Genomic DNA, 20,434 nt, shown 5'->3' on the forward strand with positions numbered 1-20,434 from the left:
ATTTCATTTGCTGTGTACTCACACAGCCAACTTCTGTTAGCTACATCACTAATGTTCTAAGCATTTCTTTACACCAGGTATTTATATTACATTATTTATTTTTTCTGATATATACACCTTAAAGTGATAAGCATTTTATGTATGCATTCTAATACTGACGTCCTGTAATATATTCTACTAGTATACTAATTAAATCTTTTTTTTTCTAATACCAACCATACTATAGCATTTTGAAACTGCACAAGCTACATTACTACTTATACAAGGTTTTAATACCTGTGTTGCTAATAGACTACATTTTAATTGAAAAGCAGCACATGGCCTGCCTCATTAATACTGATAAAAACATATGAGCAAAATAAACTCCATGTCATAACACAAATTAAATTGGTAACAGAACCTGACTGAGGCTTTATGGGTATGTGTGTGTGTGTGTGTGTGTGTGTGTGTGTGTGTGTGTGTGTGTGTGTGTGAAAACAAAAACTCAAGCTGCACAATATGGCTGGCATTCATAGATGAGCATTGTAGACTTGCTCACTTCTAACATTTAAAGATTTGCTGCATGGGATCATTCACAGCTAAGAATATATGCATTGCACATTATTTCTGAATCCCAGCACCCTTCACTGGGCACTAATTAGTGCCACAATATATGCAATTTATCTAAGAATCCCATCATAGCTGTTAAATATTAATGTCCATCAATAGCAACTATGGAAGGTCAGATATGTTTGGAACAAGCTCATCCAGGAATTTTGGAGACTGGATATGCCTTCATAGAGTATTAGTTCTTTCTTAATGAATGTTCATCTGATTTTGTCTTCCATATACCAGTGAGGCACTTCTTTGTATTTTGTTCACTTGGAATAATTTTAGCATAACTGTATTGTAAAGAAAAACTGGTCGGATAATTTTTTTCTAAGAATGGCATTTTAGAGCCTTGTCTTACACAGCTGCCACAATAAATGTCACAAATCTATTAACATTTTATTGGTAATAATGAGACTTTGTCAGCTATAGATTATGTAACTGTAATGCATGGACAAATGGTGATAGGGGGTAGAAAACAAGAGTTCAGAATGCATGTATCCTATGCAGAGGTCTAAAGCAGTGAATTATTCTTAGGAAATGAGCATATGTATTCTGAACTGAGTTTCTATTTTTAACTAGCTGCCAGATATATGTAATATACAACTAATATAAAGTCAGTTTTGGTATAGCTTCATAGGTGTGTACTAGGCTAATGGCCCTGGGGCCTTTACAAGCCTAGCCATAGGATTACCCTGGCATCGTACCACCGGACCTTAGTTCCCAGTGCCTCTGTCGAGTAGAACCACTGGAGTTATCCCCGGGGTGAATTTTCTATTTCCCATCCACTCATTGAGATTTCTCTTGAAGAAGATCAGTGAGGTGCTCTGCTTGATTCCATAGCATGGGCAGTCTCTGGGTTATGAACCTGTCCCTCCAGTACGTTCTGTTGATTGTGGTAATGAGGTTGAGGTCTCTGGAGTAAGTGGTATGGAGGGATTAGGATTTCTTTAGATGTAGCATTTCTATAGAGCTGGGTCAGACACGGCTTTCTAAGTCAAGCAGAGATCGCCTCTAAGTAGGCGATATGAGATACAGAATAGTTGTAGTTTTTTGAGTCTGTCCATATAGGACATGTGTTTAAGGCCTAAGATCCTCTTTGGGAGGTAGTTTTGTGGCCTCTCCATTTGTTGCAGGTGTCTAGTGAGGTACATGCCAAATGGGGCATTGTACTTGATGATTGGCCTAATGAGGGAAGAGTAGAGGGAGACAATGACCTCTTTCTTCCTGGATGCAAAACCCTTAGTAATGAGATGTGCCACAAAGAAGGACTTTCTGATCATAGTGGCAATGTGGTGATCAAAAGAGAGGTTGCTGTGAACCTGTGTTCCCAGATCTCTTATAATGGCTTCTGTGTTCAGTGGACTACCATCGATGTGGTAATTCATGGGAAATGGGTTTTTCCTAAAGGGGATGACGACACATTTTTTGGCATTGAGCTTAAGCCCATGGTTTTGACACCAGTCATTGGTCTCAGTGAGGCCATTCTGTAGGATGTCAACATCACTTGGGAAGTTAATAATAGCTCCCAACTTGCAATCGTCTGTGAACTTTGTCAGCCAGAGTCCCTTTGTGTTGGCCTGGACTTCAGAAAAGTAGATACCAAACAAAAGAAGACCCAGGACCGAACCCTGTGGGACTCCATTCGTGACTAGTTGGCAGTCTGACTTGGAGTCAGCTACTTTCACACTGTGGGTTCTATGTGTGAGCCAGTTTGCAACCCACCTAATGATATAGGCGTTGATGCCTAGCTTACTAGCTTAGTGAGTTTTTCTATGATTCCTGAGTGGAGAATGGTATCAATGAGAAGTTTTGTTCTGTAGTTTGAAATTTCTCTGGATTGGTTGTTTCTTTCATGGCATATCTTGCCATATGGCATAGACATTTTACTATGACCTTACTCTTGTCTTAGGCTTTTAGCTACTCCTGTTTCAAATCAATTTCATTTTATGATAAAGAAAAGTTGATTAACTGCAATTACTTCTTCCTACTCGAGACTCATTAATGCTGAAAGTCTTTGACTGATGAGCAAATAACTTGGTGGTCACAGTGCCATATTCAACAGCTGTACTGCAAACACAACTGTTCTACAACTGTGGACATTATTTGTTCTATTGCATACAAAATACACCTCTTATAATTTCTTTTAATTTTAGTTTCTCCATGAATTTGTTAGTTGCAGAGCTACCTCTCCCATTTGTTTTCTTTCATATCTATGGTTCAGAAATTACATCTGATACTCACTCTGAAACAGAGTGAGGGACGTGGAGAGTGAATGGGACAACTTGCACAATTGTTCAGTTTGCTGTGATTTACAGACAAAAAACAAACTAGGACCATTGATCTTTTCCCGTAATTTATTAAAGCACATTGTTTGAATGGAGACATTCAACCTATCCTTTAATTGCAGAACATTACAAAACAAAAACTGTTTTGTTGCTTTGTGAACTTCTTTGACATTATTATTGCCAAGGGTCTCCCAAACAATATTAACCTAGCTAGTGTTGTATGTCCATTCTGATGGCATCAGTACTACCTGCTAACTAAAACAAAACAACTGTTTGTATAAATGTTCTTCTCAAGTACATCAACATCACTAAAGAATCATTATTTTCTTTTTATACAAATACCTCAGTTCATAATAACAATATTATATTTTACAGAACATAGTGCATCATGGGATATTGTTGATTATCAGGTGTAGAAGATAGTCACCTATGAAAAAATGCTCATGGCCTACCTGAAATATATAGTCATTCACAATAGATAGATATTTAGATAGTACCATAATTTGTTTTCTTACATGTATGCAGAAATTTAAAACGGGATTCTATGATACATGTACAAATGAAAAAGTGAGTTACATGCATGTACAAATATTGTTTGTGTTTTTAAATGTGTGTTGTGATTAATGTAAAATTATATGACAGATTCTACACAAGATGGGAGCTCCTTTCTTCACAAAGTTAATGTATCAAGTTTAATGGATTGTTCAAACCAGGATTTCATGTTAAGCAATACATTTACATGAGCAGTGACTAAATTATGATGTTGAGATGCACTTTAATGAACTTTTTTTTTATAATAAATACATATCCATAAATCAGTACAATTCTCTCTAACTCATGCTTTCAGCCTTATTGTGTTATGTTTTATGGAGTTGCCAAGGAATCTACACAAATGTCTTGCAAAATAATAAATTAAATGTAAAGTTATGACAGCAAATTTTAAATATTTAAAGCAAAGTACATAATGAATTTACTAGTAATGTGGAAGCCAAAATAATGTAAACAAGTACAAGAAATATTTCATTATGCATTTCTTGGATTTCTTTGGTCATTCCTGCAGAAAGTATGCAGAGGTAAATGACCCATATTTATCATCTTAAATTATCAGTTTTGCATGAACAGTTAGACCACATTACATATAATGACTAAATGTATTTTTTATACTGTGAGATCCTAGTCTATGCTTTTAAAATATGCAGACTGAATATCAAATAAATTGTGTTTATATTTGTGTTAGTTATACAGTGTTGCTTGACACATATTCAAGCAATTAACTGAACAAGAACTATTTCTAGTTTAGAGTTGTATTTCTTATAGGCTGTCCACTGGGAAACCCAAACACGATAGCCCTGATGCTGACCCCACCTCCTGTGGCATTTAATATGCTAAAGACAAATGCTTGTTTGATGGAGCTGTGTAGATTTTTCCAGCAGTGCCTATGTATAAGTGAAAGAAGGGTTTCTACAAAAGGAACAAAGAGGTACATTTCACTGTTCTTCCTCTATATTTTTTTAATAATCTCACAGAAGCGGTTTGAAATATGTTTCATTTCTAAATGTGCTTCTGCAGTTACTAGAGCAAGGTTGTCATAGACGCTTCACATCAAAGAGTCTTGTTATGCTTTAATTGCTTTGGAGATAAATTTGACACAATGTATTCATCTTTTACCCAACAAAATGTGCCCCTTTTAATAACACTGGTGCTGAATGATCAAACAGTTAGTATTATATTCAATTATGGTAATTATTCCTAACTTATGCTGGGTTAATTACATAAAACATAGTGCAGCAAATGAAAATTTATTTGACAAATACACAGCATGCTTTATAATTATTCATAGTTTTCAGGATTGCATGCTTGAACGTTTCTGAAGAGAAAATTATATACAGAAAATCATTGTGTCAGTAATTAATCAAGTTTTTATGAGCACAGAAATGCAAGCATGCAGACTAGAAGATACATGTTGAAAAAGTGAGGTTTCACCCTTCACAACATGCTTACCAAGGCACAACAAACACACAGACACACACACACACACACACACACACACACACACACACACACACACACACACACACACACACACACACACACACACACAAAACATTTTACCCATAACTCTTTAGTACAGGCTGCAACATACCACTTAAGTGCATGATAACAGTATTTAGACAGCATGGCAGAAAGGATATCTGACCTAGCAAATTAAAAAGTCCACCTGGAAGATATACTGCCTTATGTTACATACTAGCAACTGTGAACTATATACACCATGTACAAGACTATATGGTATTGATAGCATTAACTATACATAGTGGTTCTTTACAGGATTCATCTGGAAGTCAAGGGAAGTGGTATTCAGAAATAAACATAACAAGACTGTGCTCTGATAAATTTCATGACTCAGATAGCACAACATGACCCAACAGGGATTATGGTTGCATATGTGGTGACATAGCGCAAACATGCAAAGAAGAGTGCTGCATAACCAAGCCTCACAAATCATGCAAATGGTAATGATCATGTAATTGAGTGGATCATGCTTTGTGTGGTCATGTGACTTACAGACATCGTCATACAGGTAGTGTGCTTAATTCTTTGCGGTTTCACACTTGCATCAAAATGCCTCATAGCTGCTACACAAACACAGCTGTACATCTATACAAGTGATACACAGTTAAGTGCCAACTGTTTTTATTATATAAATGGGAAGTAAGAGGTGACGGTGATACAACAGTCAACAGGGGAGAACATGAAGCAGAGGAACACACAGAAGAAGAATGAGAAGGGAGGAGTGGTATGCAATGGGGAAATAAGGATATATTTTTTGTGGGACAGGTGTCATTTATATTTATTTAAGATATTTTGTACAGCGTAGCCCTGACAGAGTCAAATCCAACTGAGGTCATGTCCACTCATCAGACCAAGTCCAGGGCTGAAACTGATAGCCAGATATATGGCTGCACATTGAGGAGAGTACATGATATTTGTAGATAACAGAGCAGTGTAATGTCAATTAGTGGTAGTGCAAAACATGTGGTTTTTAATACAGGGAAAGGCAGCGGTAGGTTGGTCGTTCCATGGGAGCACACATCTTCCATCACCTCCGTGTCTATGCATGGCCATGATGGGCAGCTGGGTAATGCAATGACTATGGTCATTAGTGAGATGCAGATCTGTAGTAGTACATATGGACTGCATGATTGCATGCACATTATGTGATCTCACTGCCTCTTTATGAGCCAGACCAGACATATGGCATTGCATAGGGATAACGTATTTTGTTGCTGCTATGAATCAGAAATGATTGCACTAGATCACTTCTTTATCACAATAGCTGTGTTATAAGCCACCTTTTAGTGTGAAAACCATGGCCATGAGCAACAAAAAGAATCCAAGGAAAATGGATATCGGAGTGCTGATATAGAGGGAAGGAGTGCTGACATAAATGACAGTAAATCTGAAGTATTTTAAAACAAAGTAAATGATGAACTTGCTACAGTAAACTGTCAGTTAACTGGCACCTATGGGGATTGGTAAGTGCCGGATAACTGTAGTTTCTGGTTACTTGAGAGTTACTATTAAAAATAGGCCTGACTAATACTGTACCCTATACTATTTGTTTGGTTTGACTTCTTCTTAGGTTGGAGAGAGAGAGGGAATTTATTCCTATCTTACTTATTAAAATTCTAAAACTCTAAAAACATAAGGTATGTTTCTGCGGGGGGAAAACAGAAAGTGCAGCACATGAACATCTTACTGTATTTCTTCGATATTTTTTGCAGATTGCTTGAGAGTGGCAGTTGCTTGAGTTCCAGTTAAGTGACAGTTTACTGTAATAACATGTGGAAACCACTATAATGTAAACAAGTATCATAAGTATTTCTTTATGCATTTATTTAGTTTTTCCTGATAATTTCTGCAGAAAGCAACATCAAACAGGATATGTGGTACTGGTCTGCAACATTGCATTCATTGGTCAAGGATGCATGACCACCACAGGCACTGTCACTGTCATTGACCTGGGCTGTACAGGCTATTACAAAAACATACAGTTAATTTGCATAATAATGAATTAGAATGTATAACAGTAACATATTTGATGCATATGCATGTACATATTATAGAGATACTTATGGATGATTGTATCCAGCAAACAGAGTTTTACACTGCTTAATGATATGAAACACAGTTTTGCATTGGTTATATTGCAATGGAGTTAAAGCAGAATGTACAATAATATGTATCCAAAAAATATTTAAAACACAGAGAAAGTATTCTCTCTATTCTTTTCTATTCTTACCCATTGATATTTGCTAGAAGAAGAAAAAAGGGGGTGGAGGAGAAATAAATAAATATATATATATATATATATATATATATATATATATATATATATATATACAAATAGGTACTTACACACACACACACACACACACACACACACACACACACACACACACACACACACACACACATATATATATGCTTACTATTGGCATTTCAAATCCGCTTTGGTCAACAGTTTAGAATGTTAAACCAAAATGTGGAATTCAGAATGCCGAAAAGTAAACCAAAGCGAAAAGGAATACATCAACAACCATGGTTTGATGTATTCAACACAGCAGAAGGTGACGTCACTCACCTCCTGCTATGCACATTAATGTACCCTTAAACTGTACAGTCAATGGTACATTATTTCTACTATTTTGCAGGGGGGCTATGCTCCCCCTGCACCACCCATGTGTGGGTGTGCCCCCCACACTGCCTGCACATTAAATATACTAACTCCAAGATTGCACTACAGTGAGGAAATGGGCTAATTTCCAGCTCCTCACTGATCTGTGATCCCCCTGCACAATGTTAAACACAAATGCTCGACTTAAATTACTCATTCGCTGTAGTGTAGTTAATTAATTTGGGTTCGACATTCTGCCAGCTTGAAAACTGCAAGTCGACCACATGCCGGTCGACTGATGCATTTTTAAGGTTTTCAGTGTAAACCTCTATATATATATATATATATTTATATATATATATATATTTATATATATATACATATATATATATATATATATATATATATATAAAAAATATATATATATATTACACACACACACATATATATATATATATATATATATATATATATATATATATATATATATATATATATATATATATATATATATATATATATATATATACACTCACACACACACACACACACACACACACACACACACATGCAGATACATAGGCAGACGTAAAAGACATGCACCATGTATAACACTCCCAAAATGAGTTTTCTTATTTTGATATAAAATCAAGCTAGTAAAAAAATGAAGACATTAAGACTTCACCCCACATGAAATTATAGGAATCATGGGAATTTTCACGGCAATTTAGTCTCTTGCCATTAATATTTTGCAGATGCCCACCCTAGGCCAAACCCCATTTCTCTAGGAAGGAGTGAATTTATAGTTATCCATCCAATCATATAGATCCTGTGTGAAGAGTAATATTGTATCACATTGCTTAATTTGCAGGGGGAGCTTATTCCAGAGGTATTGGAGGTGTTGTTTGATGAATCTATCTCCATTTTGTTCATCTGGTGAAGAAGATTTTGGTCCCTGAGTTAGGTATTTAGGTTCACAGATTCATAGGTAAGTACTAGGAAATCAGTCTGCAGACTAATACAAGCCAGACCAAAAACCCCTATTCAAATATTCCCACCAGCCTGAAGAGGGGCAACACAAGATAGACTAAAGGAGAATTTGAGGCTGCCCATCCAATTATCTGGATTTATTGTGAAGGGTGTCAAGGGTGCTATTCGGCTTGATATGTAGCTGAAGTTTGTTCCAAAGGTGAGGGTTGCTTTAGGTCTAGTTATTTTAATTGAGTATATGAGGCACCATTTGTTCTGGGAAAGAATAGGTCATGGCGCAACAGGCTAAACAATGATCTCCATGGAAGAACCTCTAAGAGACTGAGTACAGAAAGAGGACTGTCAGTCTGTCCTGATAATATAGATTTTAGAAGCCACTGATATTCCTAGTTAGGATTCTCTGAGGTCTGTTAAGCTGAGTGGTATCTTTAGACAAACACATGACAAAAGGTGCATTATATTCACTAATGGAGCTGAGGAAATATGAGTTAAGGGGAATTAAGACTTCTTTGGATCTAGAGGAGATGCCTTTGGAAAACACATGTGCCAGATAGAAGACTTGGTGAACTACTGCAGAGTTATGATGATAAAAATGACAAAGAATTATCAGAATAGTCTAGATTACTTCCTCTGGTATCGGCTGATTGCATTTTCTTCACATTTAGTTCTAACCACATGTGTTCTCTCAGACAGCCACTTAGCTATCCACCACACAACATAAGGATTTATATTCAGATTTACAAGTCTGTCAATAATAATGTCTGCATAGGGAAAAGTATCAAAGGCTGTAGCCTGGTCCAGCTATAATGTATGTAGTGTATTTGTAGAGTTATTAGATCTGGGGAGATAAGAAATCCAGTATAACTGTGTCATTAATGGTTTGGAAAGCAAGGCAGATATCTCTCTTTAGGAATCTACAAGATACTTAATAAAGGGATAATGTTTCCAGTCTTTCATGGCAACCAGAGCCTTTAATTCCATGATCCTCTTCATTAGAAATCTCTAGGGTCTTTTATTATGTTGCTTGATATGCCTGGTGAGGTACTTCCCAAAGGGGGTGCTGTACTCTATAATTGACCTAATCAGAGCTGAATATAAGGGAACAATGTTCTGTTCATAGGGTCATAGGTTCATAGGTTCATACTAGGCTATCTGCCCTAGGTCATTTATAAGCCTAGCCAGAGTGTGTTTGGCTTTCGCCACCCATTTTAAATGAATTTTGCTATGCCCTTTTTCGAGGTTAGTATACTGTGCCTCTGTCTAACAGTGACACAGAAGTGATACCCGGGGTAAACCTACGATCTCCCATCCACTCATCAAGATTCCTCTTGAAGAGAGTCAATGAGGGACTCTGCCTAACCTGGACTGGGATTTTATTCCAGAGTGAAGGGAGACTCTGGGTTATGAATCTGTCCCTCCAGCATGTCCTATTTATTTCAGTGCTGAGGTTCAAGTCTCTCGAGCGCATAGCTCAATGGGATTTGGATTTTCTGAGGTGCAGCATGTCCATTAATTCCGGGTTAGACATGGCTTTATACTTCAGGCACAGATCGCCTCTGAGCAGGCGGTATGCCACTGAGTAGAGCTGGAGTTTCTTTAACCGGGCAGCATATGGCATCTGTTTGAGCCCTTTGATCCTCTTGGTGAGGTACTTTTGGGGTCTTTCCAGTTGCTGCAGGTGTCTGGTAAGGTACATCCCAAAAGGGGCATTGTACTCAATTATGGGCCTGATGAGGGATGAGTAAAGAGGCACGATGACCTCCCCTGATCTAGATGTGAATCCCTTCATGATTAGGTGGGCTATATAAAATGTTTTTCTAACCACTTTGGCCACGTGGTTGTCAAATGAGAGATTGCTATCAACTTGGGTCCCCAGGTCCCTAATTACTTCTTCTGTACTTAATGGATTACCACCTATGTGGTAATTTGTGGGCACTTTGTTTTTGCCAAAGGGGATGACTATACACTTTTTGGCATTTAGCTTGAGGCCATGGCTCTGGCACCAGTTGTCTGTTTCTATGAGGCCCTTTTGGAGGATGCTTGTGTCAGCTGGACAGTCTATTATGGCGCCCAGTTTTCAGTCATGTGCGAACTTGGTCAGCCACAGTCCTTCTGTGTTGGTCTGTACCTCCGAGAAATATATACCGAACAAGAGAGGTCCCAGGACTGAGCCTTGTGGGATGCCACTTGTAACTGGTTTGGAGTCTGACATGGCACCAGCAATTCTTACCATGTGGGTTCTGTCCTTGAGCCAGTTTGCAACCCATCTAGTGACATAGGGGTTTATATTTAAGCTGGTGAGCTTATCTATAATGCCTGAGTGGGGTATTGTATCAAAGGCTTTTGCGAGGTCCAGGTAGGCTGTGTGGACCACCTTCCCCTCGTCAATGGCCTTGGTGACTGTTTCAAAGAAATTGACCAGGTTTAAGAGGCAGGATCTGCCCTTAACAAAGCTGAACTGGGTAGGATCCAGTGTCTGTAGGTCCCCAATATCTTTATTTATGAGGTCCATGATGATCCTTTCCATAGCTTTGCAGACCAAGCTAGTCAGGCTTATGGGGGAATAGTTTCCAGGATCTGTTGAGGCACCACCTTTGTGGAGAGGGACCACTGTTGCCGTACGCCACTCTTTGGGTACATATCCTGTAGTAAGGCTGAGATTGAACAGTAGTTTTAGGTTTGGGTTTAGCTCTTCTTGGAGTTCATGTAGGATGCAGCCTGGGACACCGTCTGGTCCCATTGATGCTGTGTTTTTTGCTTTGGAGAGGGCGGCTCTTACCTGAGCATCTGAGATGTCAGGAGGCAGCACTCTGCTGGGATAGATATTTGCCCTTTGGTGGGAGAAGTTTGCGCTGAACCTGTCAGCTAGGATGTTGGCAATGTCTGTGGGTTCGGTGTAGTTTTTGTCATTTTGGACTAATTCTGAGCATATCTGGGAATTCCCACCCATATTCCTAACATAACTAAAGAAAGTCTTGTGATTATCCTTAGTGTCCTGTGCAATTTTTCTCTCGAAGCTGGCCTTAGATGATTTTATGAGTGCCCGTAGTTTTTTGCTAATACTGATCAGAGATGCCTTCCCTTTTTGGGATTTTGCTCTATCATGTAGTAGCTTCCTCCTTCTAGTGTATAGTTTGTTTATGGCTGGGGTCCATCAGACAGGACGTCTGACTTTGGAGGATTGGGTCTTGGTTTTATTTGGGATTGCATGATCCATGCATTCCTGAAGGTGTTCATAGAATGCGTTTATAAAGGATTCTGCAGTCTGGGCCATATTTTCCACAGGCCCGGGGGCTTTGAAGGATTCCACCTCGGTTTTGAGGAGTGTGAAATTTGCTTTAGAGAAGTCTTTCACTGTGGTTTTCTGGGCAGGGGGTGGGGTCGGGATGTGAATATCCAGTGAGATTAGTTTATGGTCTGATCTTACCAGTGAGGGATACACTTCTGGTCTGGAGCATAGAGTCCCCATGTTGGTGATGATCAGGTTCAGTATGTTTTCCCCTCTTGTGGGAGTGGTAACAAGTTGTTCCATAGCATTTGAGTTTATAAATTCTAGGAACCTTTGGGCTAGGGTGTTGGAGCTCGAATAATGCTCCCAGTCTATGTTTGGGTAGTTGAAGTCGCCCAATATAATGGTGTTTGGAGAGACCTTCATATTTTCCAGTGTTCTCAGGAAGGCCGAGTGGAGTTCCTGGGTTTGGGAGGGTGGTCTGTAGCAGGCTATAAACTGGAAGGCAGTTTTACCCACTGTTAGTTGCACATGGATAGTCTCTGATGCTTCGTGCTGTGCCACCAACCTGGAGGTGTGAATATCTTTGACGAATATTGATACTCCCCCTCCTTTTGTGGTTCGGTCCAAGTTTTTGGGCCGAAAAGCATGGTATGAGGTATGACCTGGTAGTGCTGGGGTGCTCTCGGGAGCCTTGAACCAGGTTTCTGTTACTGCACAGATATCAATGTTCTCCATGCTAAGGAGAGTTTCGAGTGCATCCATCTTGAGGTTTAGACTTCTGACATTGAGTAGCATTACTCTTAGTTTCTTATCCCTTGTGATACCTATGGGGGTAGCAAGAGCCTTTGCCAATATCCGAAAGCCCAGGGGTGACAGGTGCAAGCCGTCCCTAACGAAACATTGTGGCTTGTCGAGCATGTCATCCCAGGCTGACAGGCATTGGATCCCCTTTGAATGACACCAGTACTTAAGCCAATTGTTGAAATTGATCATCTTGTCTTCATATTGTGGCATCATTCTTGGTGAGGTTAAGATGATACTCAAGTTCAGGGTCATACCGGCCTGGGCTACATGATCAGAGAGCTCCTCTATGTCTCTTTTCATGTAGTCCAGGGAGGTACGTCTCAGGTCATTCACACCAGCATGGACAATGACTGAGTCATATTTGTACTTGCCTTGGAGTGACCTGAGTGCTTGTGTTATGTGGCAGATTCTAGCGCCCGACAGGCAGCTCACCATGACCTTGTCCTTGTCCAGCCTGGTGAGCGGGACGTCAGTGTGCCTGACGATAGAGTCACCTATTACAAGTGTATCAGGTGTGTTGTTTAGCCTTAAGGGCTGTGACTGTTCGGCACACTGGCTTTGTGAGCTATGTGTTGCACATGTTTTGTTTTGGGGTAGCGGTTGCTTGGGTGTCTGCTTTGGAGGTCTCTGCTGCTTAGGCAGATTTTTATTTAGAGCCTCCGAGTATGTTTATATGTGTTTATGTGTTTGGTTTGCTGTCATGGTAGGTCTATGTGAGACTGGAATTGTAGTGAGTGTGGTTTCCTTCTCCTCCTGACTGGTTACGCCAGTACTGAGTTGAGAGAGCTTAGCCTCCAGTTTGGCTATATGGTTGCATCTCTCACATGTGTTGGAATTTGTTGGGAGGAGGAGAGGGTTGTCTGTGTACATGAGGCAGTTGTAACATTGCCTCAAGATTCCCAGATTCACTAGCTGGACCGGAGTGGAGATTGACAACTGACCTTTGGACATGCTAGAATAGTACTGGGAATTCCTTTATAATTGAAAAAAAGGGCCAATGGGGAACAAGGTACTCAAGGGGAGTTTGTGAGGTTGTAGTGCTTTTAATTTTTTAGTGCTGACTTATATAATTGCTTTAGTGAGCAAGTGCCAGGTAACTTAAATGCAATGTGTTACAGGTAACTTAAATGCAAAAATGAGAAACAGTAACTTTCTTTCAAGTGAAACAAGGAAATAAGTACAGTAAGCAATGCAGATATCACTAGGGATCCACAGAAGCACTGAAAAGCCATGTTTTAGGTGGAATTAGCGTTTCAGGGAAATAACAAGCAAACAAACAACAAGCATGCAAACAAAGCTAGATTCAGCAGGCCTGGATCTAGTCTATGCTACAGCAAACAAGGTGTACCAATTTCAGTAAGAAACAGTTCAAATATGCAGGCACTATAAGCCTTTAACCGGAAATTCCCAGCTCAGAAGGGCAGAGTCCAGCCTATCCTCCCACAAGAGTGCAGACCACGAACCTTCTTAATGTAAAATAACTAGCCTGAAGCCCAAGTGCTTAAACCAGAACTAATACACTTTTAGAATAACAGACACTGAGCCCTCAATCAGCAGTTCCCAACTTAGAAGGATGTAAGCTACCTGTCCTGCCACCACAGTGCAGGCCACAAACCTTCCTAATGTAAAACAACTGGTCTGAAGCCCAAGTGCTTAATCCAAAAGACTTTGAATGATAGCTACACTTTAATCAAGTTACTACCAAGCAGTAATAAATACAATTGAATACTTTAAAGAATGCCTGAATTAGTGCTCAAGTTATCCAAACAAAGCTAAATTCAGCAGGCCTGGATCTAGTCTATGCTACAGCAAACAAGGTGTACCAATTTCAGTAAGAGGCAGTTCAAATATGCAGGCACTATAAGCCTTTAATCAGAAATTCCCAGATCAGAAGGGCAGAGTCTAGCCTCCCTTCCCACAAGAGTACAGACCATGAACCCTCTTAATGTAAAAAAACTGGCCTGAAGCCCAAGTGCTTAAACCAGAATTAATACACTTTTAGAATAACAGACAGTGAGCCCTCAATCAGCAGTTCCCAACTTAGAAGGATGTAAGCTACCTGTTCTGCCACTACAGTGCAGACCACAAACCTTCTTAATGTAAAACAACTGGTCTGAAGCCCAAGTGCTTAAACTAAAAGGCTTAGAATGAGTTACACCAAGCAGTAATAAATACAACTGAGTACTTTTAAGAAGACGCAAAACAAAATAAAGTAGGAAGAAACACAAATACAGTAAAAGCAGATAACATTTTTTCTTTTTTTTTTTTTTTTTTTTAAGTGGAAAGAGAGAAAGGAAAGAGAGAAAGGAGTAGCAGAAATTAAGCTGATTGGCCTTCTCAAATGTTCTCCCTGTACTGGGTAGAATGAGGTAATGACACTAGACTGGGAGGAGGGTCCCAGATCAAATTTACACTAGGGGTGGGCAACTGCAAAGCCACCAACTATAAAAACCCTATACCAACAGGGAGGGAGGGTGGGAAACAAACTGCAGAAATGTTTCTCACAGCTGAAAAGCAGCAGTGAGCCTTTAAATGAAAGTTTTAAACAGCTAAAGCAGCCTCTAGAAAAAAGAGTTTAACTGCAACAAGTTATCAGAAACAAACAACCCAACAGATGCTTAATAAAAGTGGACAATTTCCAGTTAATACCTCACACACAGTGAAACTAGCTAGAAAAATACACAGTACACAAAGTGCTATAAATAACAAAGAAATAAAGAAAAAATAAACAAAAACAGGATACTTAATGTTATATATTATAGCTCCGTGTTTCTTCAGTGTCCTTCCTTTGATCAGTTCAGTGTGAAATGGCAGAACACTCACAACTGAACTTTTTAGGTAACAGAAAGTTGAAACCTGAGACAGCTTTTAAGAAAGAAATCTCAAAAGAACCAATGAGGTGCTTAGTCTAAGCTGTAGTCCAGGTGACCTCAGTCAGCCAATGACCTCAAACAATTCTCTCTCACTGAAATGCCTGATGGCTTTGGCTAAACCAATATGTCCCTGAATATGTGCTCAGACACACAGCCTCCACAAACACTAGGCCCAAATACAAGCCTGAATATGGAAATGCTACAAATATCCCCACTACTTAGAACAAACTGCAGAAATGTTTCTCACAGCTGAAAAGCAGCAGTGAGCCTTTAAATGAAAGTTTTAAACAGCTAAAGGAGCCTCTAGAAAAAAGAGTTTAACTGCAACAAGTTATCAGAAACAAACAACCCAACAGATGCTTAATAAAAGTGGACAATTTCCAGTTAATACCTCACACACAGTGAAACTAGCTAGAAAAATACACAGTACACAAAGTGCTATAAATAACAAAGAAATAAAGAACAAAATAAACAAAAACAGGATACTTAATGTTATATATTATAGCTCCGAGTTTCTTCAGTGTCCTTCCTTTGATCAGTTCAGTGTGAAATGGCAGAACACTCACAACTGAACTTTTAGGTAACAGAAAGTTGAAACCTGAGACAGCTTTTAAGAAAGAAATCTCAAAAGAACCAATGAGGTTCTTAGTCTAAGCTGTAGTCCAGGTGACCTCAGTCAGCCAATGACCTCAAACAATTCTCTCTCACTGAAATGCCTGATGGCTTTGGCTAAACCAATATGTCCCTGAATATGTGCTCAGACACACAGCCTCCACAAACACTAGGCCCAAATACAAGCCTGAATATGGAAATGCTACAAATATCCCCACTACTTAGAACAAACTGCAGAAATGTTTCTCACAGCTGAAAAGCAGCAGTGAGCCTTTAAATGAAAGTTTTAAACAGTTAAAGGAGCCTCTAGAAAAAAGAGTTTAACTGCAACAAGTTATCAGAGACAAACAACCCAACAGATGCTTAATAAAAGTGGACAATTTCCAGTTAATACCTCACATACAGTGAAACTAGCTAGAAAAATACACAGTACACAAAGTGCTATAAATAACAAAGAAATAAAGAACAAAATAAACAAAAACAGGATACTTAATGTTATATATTATAGCTCCGAGTTTCCTCAGTGTCCTTCCTTTGATCAGTTCAGTGTGAAATGGCAGAACACTCACAACTGAACTTTTTAGGTAACAGAAAGTTGAAACCTGAGACAGCTTTTAAGAAAGAAATCTCAAAAGAACCAATGAGGTGCTTAGTCTAAGCTGTAGTCCAGGTGACCTCAGTCAGCCAATGACCTCAAACAATTCTCTCTCACTGAAATGCCTGATGGCTTTGGCTAAACCAATATGTCCCTGAATATGTGCTCAGACACACAGCCTCCACAAACACTAGGCCCAAATACAAGCCTGAATATGGAAATGCTACAAATATCCCCACTACTTAGAACAAACTGCAGAAATGTTTCTCACAGCTGAAAAGCAGCAGTGAGCCTTTAAATGAAAGTTTTAAACAGCTAAAGGAGCCTCTAGAAAAAAGAGTTTAACTGCAACAAGTTATCAGAAACAAACAACCCAACAGATGCTTAATAAATGTGGACAATTTACACTTACTACCTCACACACAGTGAAACTAGCTAGAAAAATACACAGTACACAAAGTGCTATAAATAACAAAGAAATAAAGAACAAAATAAACAAAAAACAGGATACTTAATGTTATATATTATAGCTCAGAGTTTCCTCAGTGTCCTTCCTCCGCTCAGTTCAGTGTGAAATGGCAGAACACTCACAACTGAACTTTTAGGTAATAGAAAGTTGAAACCTGAGACAGCTTTTAAGAAAGAAATCTCAAAGAACCAATGAGGTGCTTAGTCTAAGCTGTAGTCCAGGTGACCTCAGTCAGCCAATGACCTCAAACAATTCTCTCTCACTGAAATGCCTGATGGCTTTGGCTAAACCAAGATGTCCCTGAATATGTGCTCAGACACACAGCCTCCACAAACACTAGGCCCAAATACAAGCCTGAATATGGAAATGCTACAAATATCCCCACTACTTAGAACAAACTGCAGAAATGTTTCTCACAGCTGAAAAGCAGCAGTGAGCCTTTAAATGAAAGTTTTAAACAGCTAAAGGAGCCTCTAGAAAAAGAGTTTAACTGCAACAAGTTATCAGAAACAAACAACCCAACAGATGCTTAATAAAAGTGGACAATTTCCAGTTAATACCTCACACACAGTGAAACTAGCTAGAAAAATACACAGTACACAAAGTGCTATAAATAAAGAAATAAAGAACAAAATAAACAAAAACAGGATACTTAATGTTATATATTATAGCTCTGAGTTTCCTCAGTGTCCTTCCTTCGATCAGTTCAGTGTGAAATGGCAGAACACTCACAACTGAACTTTTTAGGTAACAGAAAGTTGAAACCTGAGACAGCTTTTAAGAAAGAAATCTCAAAAGAACCAATGAGGTGCTTAGTCTAAGCTGTAGTCCAGGTGACCTCAGTCAGCCAATGACCTCAAACAATTCTCTCTCACTGAAATGCCTGATGGCTTTGGCTAAACCAAGATGTCCCTGAATATGTGCTCAGACACACAGCCTCCACAAACACTAGGCCCAAATACAAGCCTGAATATGGAAATGCTACAAATATCCCCACTACTTAGAACAAACTGCAGAAATGTTTCTCACAGCTGAAAAGCAGCAGTGAGCCTTTAAATGAAAGTTTTAAACAGCTAAAGGAGCCTCTAGAAAAAGAGTTTAACTGCAACAAGTTTTCAGAAACAAACAACCCAACAGATGCTTAATAAATGTGGACAATTTCCAGTTAATACCTCACACACAGTGAAACTAGCTAGAAAAATACACAGTACACAAAGTGCTATAAATAACAAAGAAATAAAGAACAAAATAAACAAAAACAGGATACTTAATGTTATATATTATAGCTCCGAGTTTCCTCAGTGTCCTTCCTTCGATCAGTTCAGTGTGAAATGGCAGAACACTCACAACTGAACTTTTAGGTAACAGAAAGTTGAAACCTGAGACAGCTTTTAAGAAAGAAATCTCAAAAGAACCAATGAGGTGCTTAGTCTAAGCTGTAGTCCAGGTGACCTCAGTCAGCCAATGACCTCAAACAATTCTCTCTCACTGAAATGCCTGATGGCTTTGGCTAAACCAAGATGTCCCTGAATATGTGCTCAGACACACAGCCGCCACAAACACTAGGCCCAAATACAAGCCTGAATATGGAAATGCTACAAATATCCCCACTACTTAGAACAAACTGCAGAAATGTTTCTCACAGCTGAAAAGCAGCAGTGAGCCTTTAAATGAAAGTTTTAAACAGCTAAAGGAGCCTCTAGAAAAAAGAGTTTAACTGCAACAAGTTATCAGAAACAAACAACCCAACAGATGCTTAATAAAAGTGGACAATTTCCAGTTAATACCTCACACACAGTGAAACTAGCTAGAAAATACACAGTACACAAAGTGCTATAAATAACAAAGAAATAAAGAACAAAATAAACAAAAACAGGATACTTAATGTTATATATTATAGCTCTGAGTTTCCTCAGTGTCCTTCCTTTGATCAGTTCAGTGTGAAATGGCAGAACACTCACAACTGAATTTCTTAGGTAACAGAAAGTTGAAACCTGAGACAGCTTTTAAGAAAGAAATCTCAAAAGAACCAATGAGGTGCTTAGTCTAAGCTGTAGTCCAGGTGACCTCAGTCAGCCAATGACCTCAAACAATTCTCTCTCACTGAAATGCCTGATGGCTTTGGCTAAACCAAGATGTCCCTGAATATGTGCTCAGACACACAGCCTCCACAAACACTGGGCCCAAATACAAGCCTGAATATGGAAATGCTACAAATATCCCCACTACTTAGAACAAACTGCAGAAATGTTTCTCACAGCTGAAAAGCAGCAGTGAGCCTTTAAATGAAAGTTTTAAACAGCTAAAGGAGCCTCTAGAAAAAGAGTTTAACTGCAACAAGTTATCAGAAACAAACAACCCAACAGATGCTTAATAAATGTGGACAATTTACACTTACTACCTCACACACAGTGAAACTAGCTAGAAAAATACACAGTACACAAAGTGCTATAAATAACAAAGAAATAAAGAACAAAATAAACAAAAAACAGGATACTTAATGTTATATATTATAGCTCCGAGTTTCCTCAGTGTCCTTCCTTCGATCAGTTCAGTGTGAAATGGCAGAACACTCACAACTGAACTTTTTAGGTAACAGAAAGTTGAAACCTGAGACAGCTTTTAAGAAAGAAATCTCAAAAGAACCAATGAGGTGCTTAGTCTAAGCTGTAGTCCAGGTGACCTCAGTCAGCCAATGACCTCAAACAATTCTCTCTCACTGAAATGCCTGATGGCTTTGGCTAAACCAATATGTCCCTGAATATGTGCTCAGACACACAGCCTCCACAAACACTAGGCCCAAATACAAGCCTGAATATGGAAATGCTACAAATATCCCCACTACTTAGAACAAACTGCAGAAATGTTTCTCACAGCTGAAAAGCAGCAGTGAGCCTTTAAATGAAAGTTTTAAACAGCTAAAGGAGCCTCTAAAAAAAGAGTTTAACTGCAACAAGTTATCAGAAACAAACAACCCAACAGATGCTTAATAAAAGTGGACAATTTCCAGTTAATACCTCACACACAGTGAAACTAGCTAGAAAAATACACAGTACACAAAGTGCTATAAATAACAAAGAAATAAAGAACAAAATAAACAAAAACAGGATACTTAATGTTATATATTATAGCTCCGAGTTTCCTCAGTGTCCTTCCTTCGATCAGTGCAGTGTGAAATGGCAGAACACTCACAACTGTTTTAGGTAACAGAAAGTTGAAACCTGAGACAGCTTTTAAGAAAGAAATCTCAAAAGAACCAATGAGGTGCTTAGTCTAAGCTGTAGTCCAGGTGACCTCAGTCAGCC

General features: G+C 38.8%; 1 protein-coding gene across 6 annotated transcripts in view; it reads left to right on the forward strand.

Moving 5' to 3' along the window:
- OC90 (otoconin 90) overlaps positions 1-20,434 on the forward strand; it is a 1,698,850-nt gene that overhangs the window by 75,990 nt on the left and 1,602,426 nt on the right. For 3 of the 6 annotated variants that reach the window (XM_044067044.1, XM_044067045.1, XM_044067046.1), the window contains exon 3: positions 4,194-4,356. The exons of the other annotated variants lie outside the window; for them this stretch is intronic. In XM_044067044.1, the coding sequence (XP_043922979.1) occupies positions 4,194-4,356 (163 nt within the window). The remainder of the gene's footprint in view (positions 1-4,193; positions 4,357-20,434) is intronic. 6 annotated transcript variants of the gene reach the window in all.

Source organism: Protopterus annectens, chromosome 3.part1 (genome assembly GCF_019279795.1).
Source record: "Protopterus annectens isolate FY-2018-M chromosome 3.part1, PAN1.0, whole genome shotgun sequence".
Classification (NCBI taxonomy): domain Eukaryota; kingdom Metazoa; phylum Chordata; order Ceratodontiformes; family Protopteridae; genus Protopterus; species Protopterus annectens.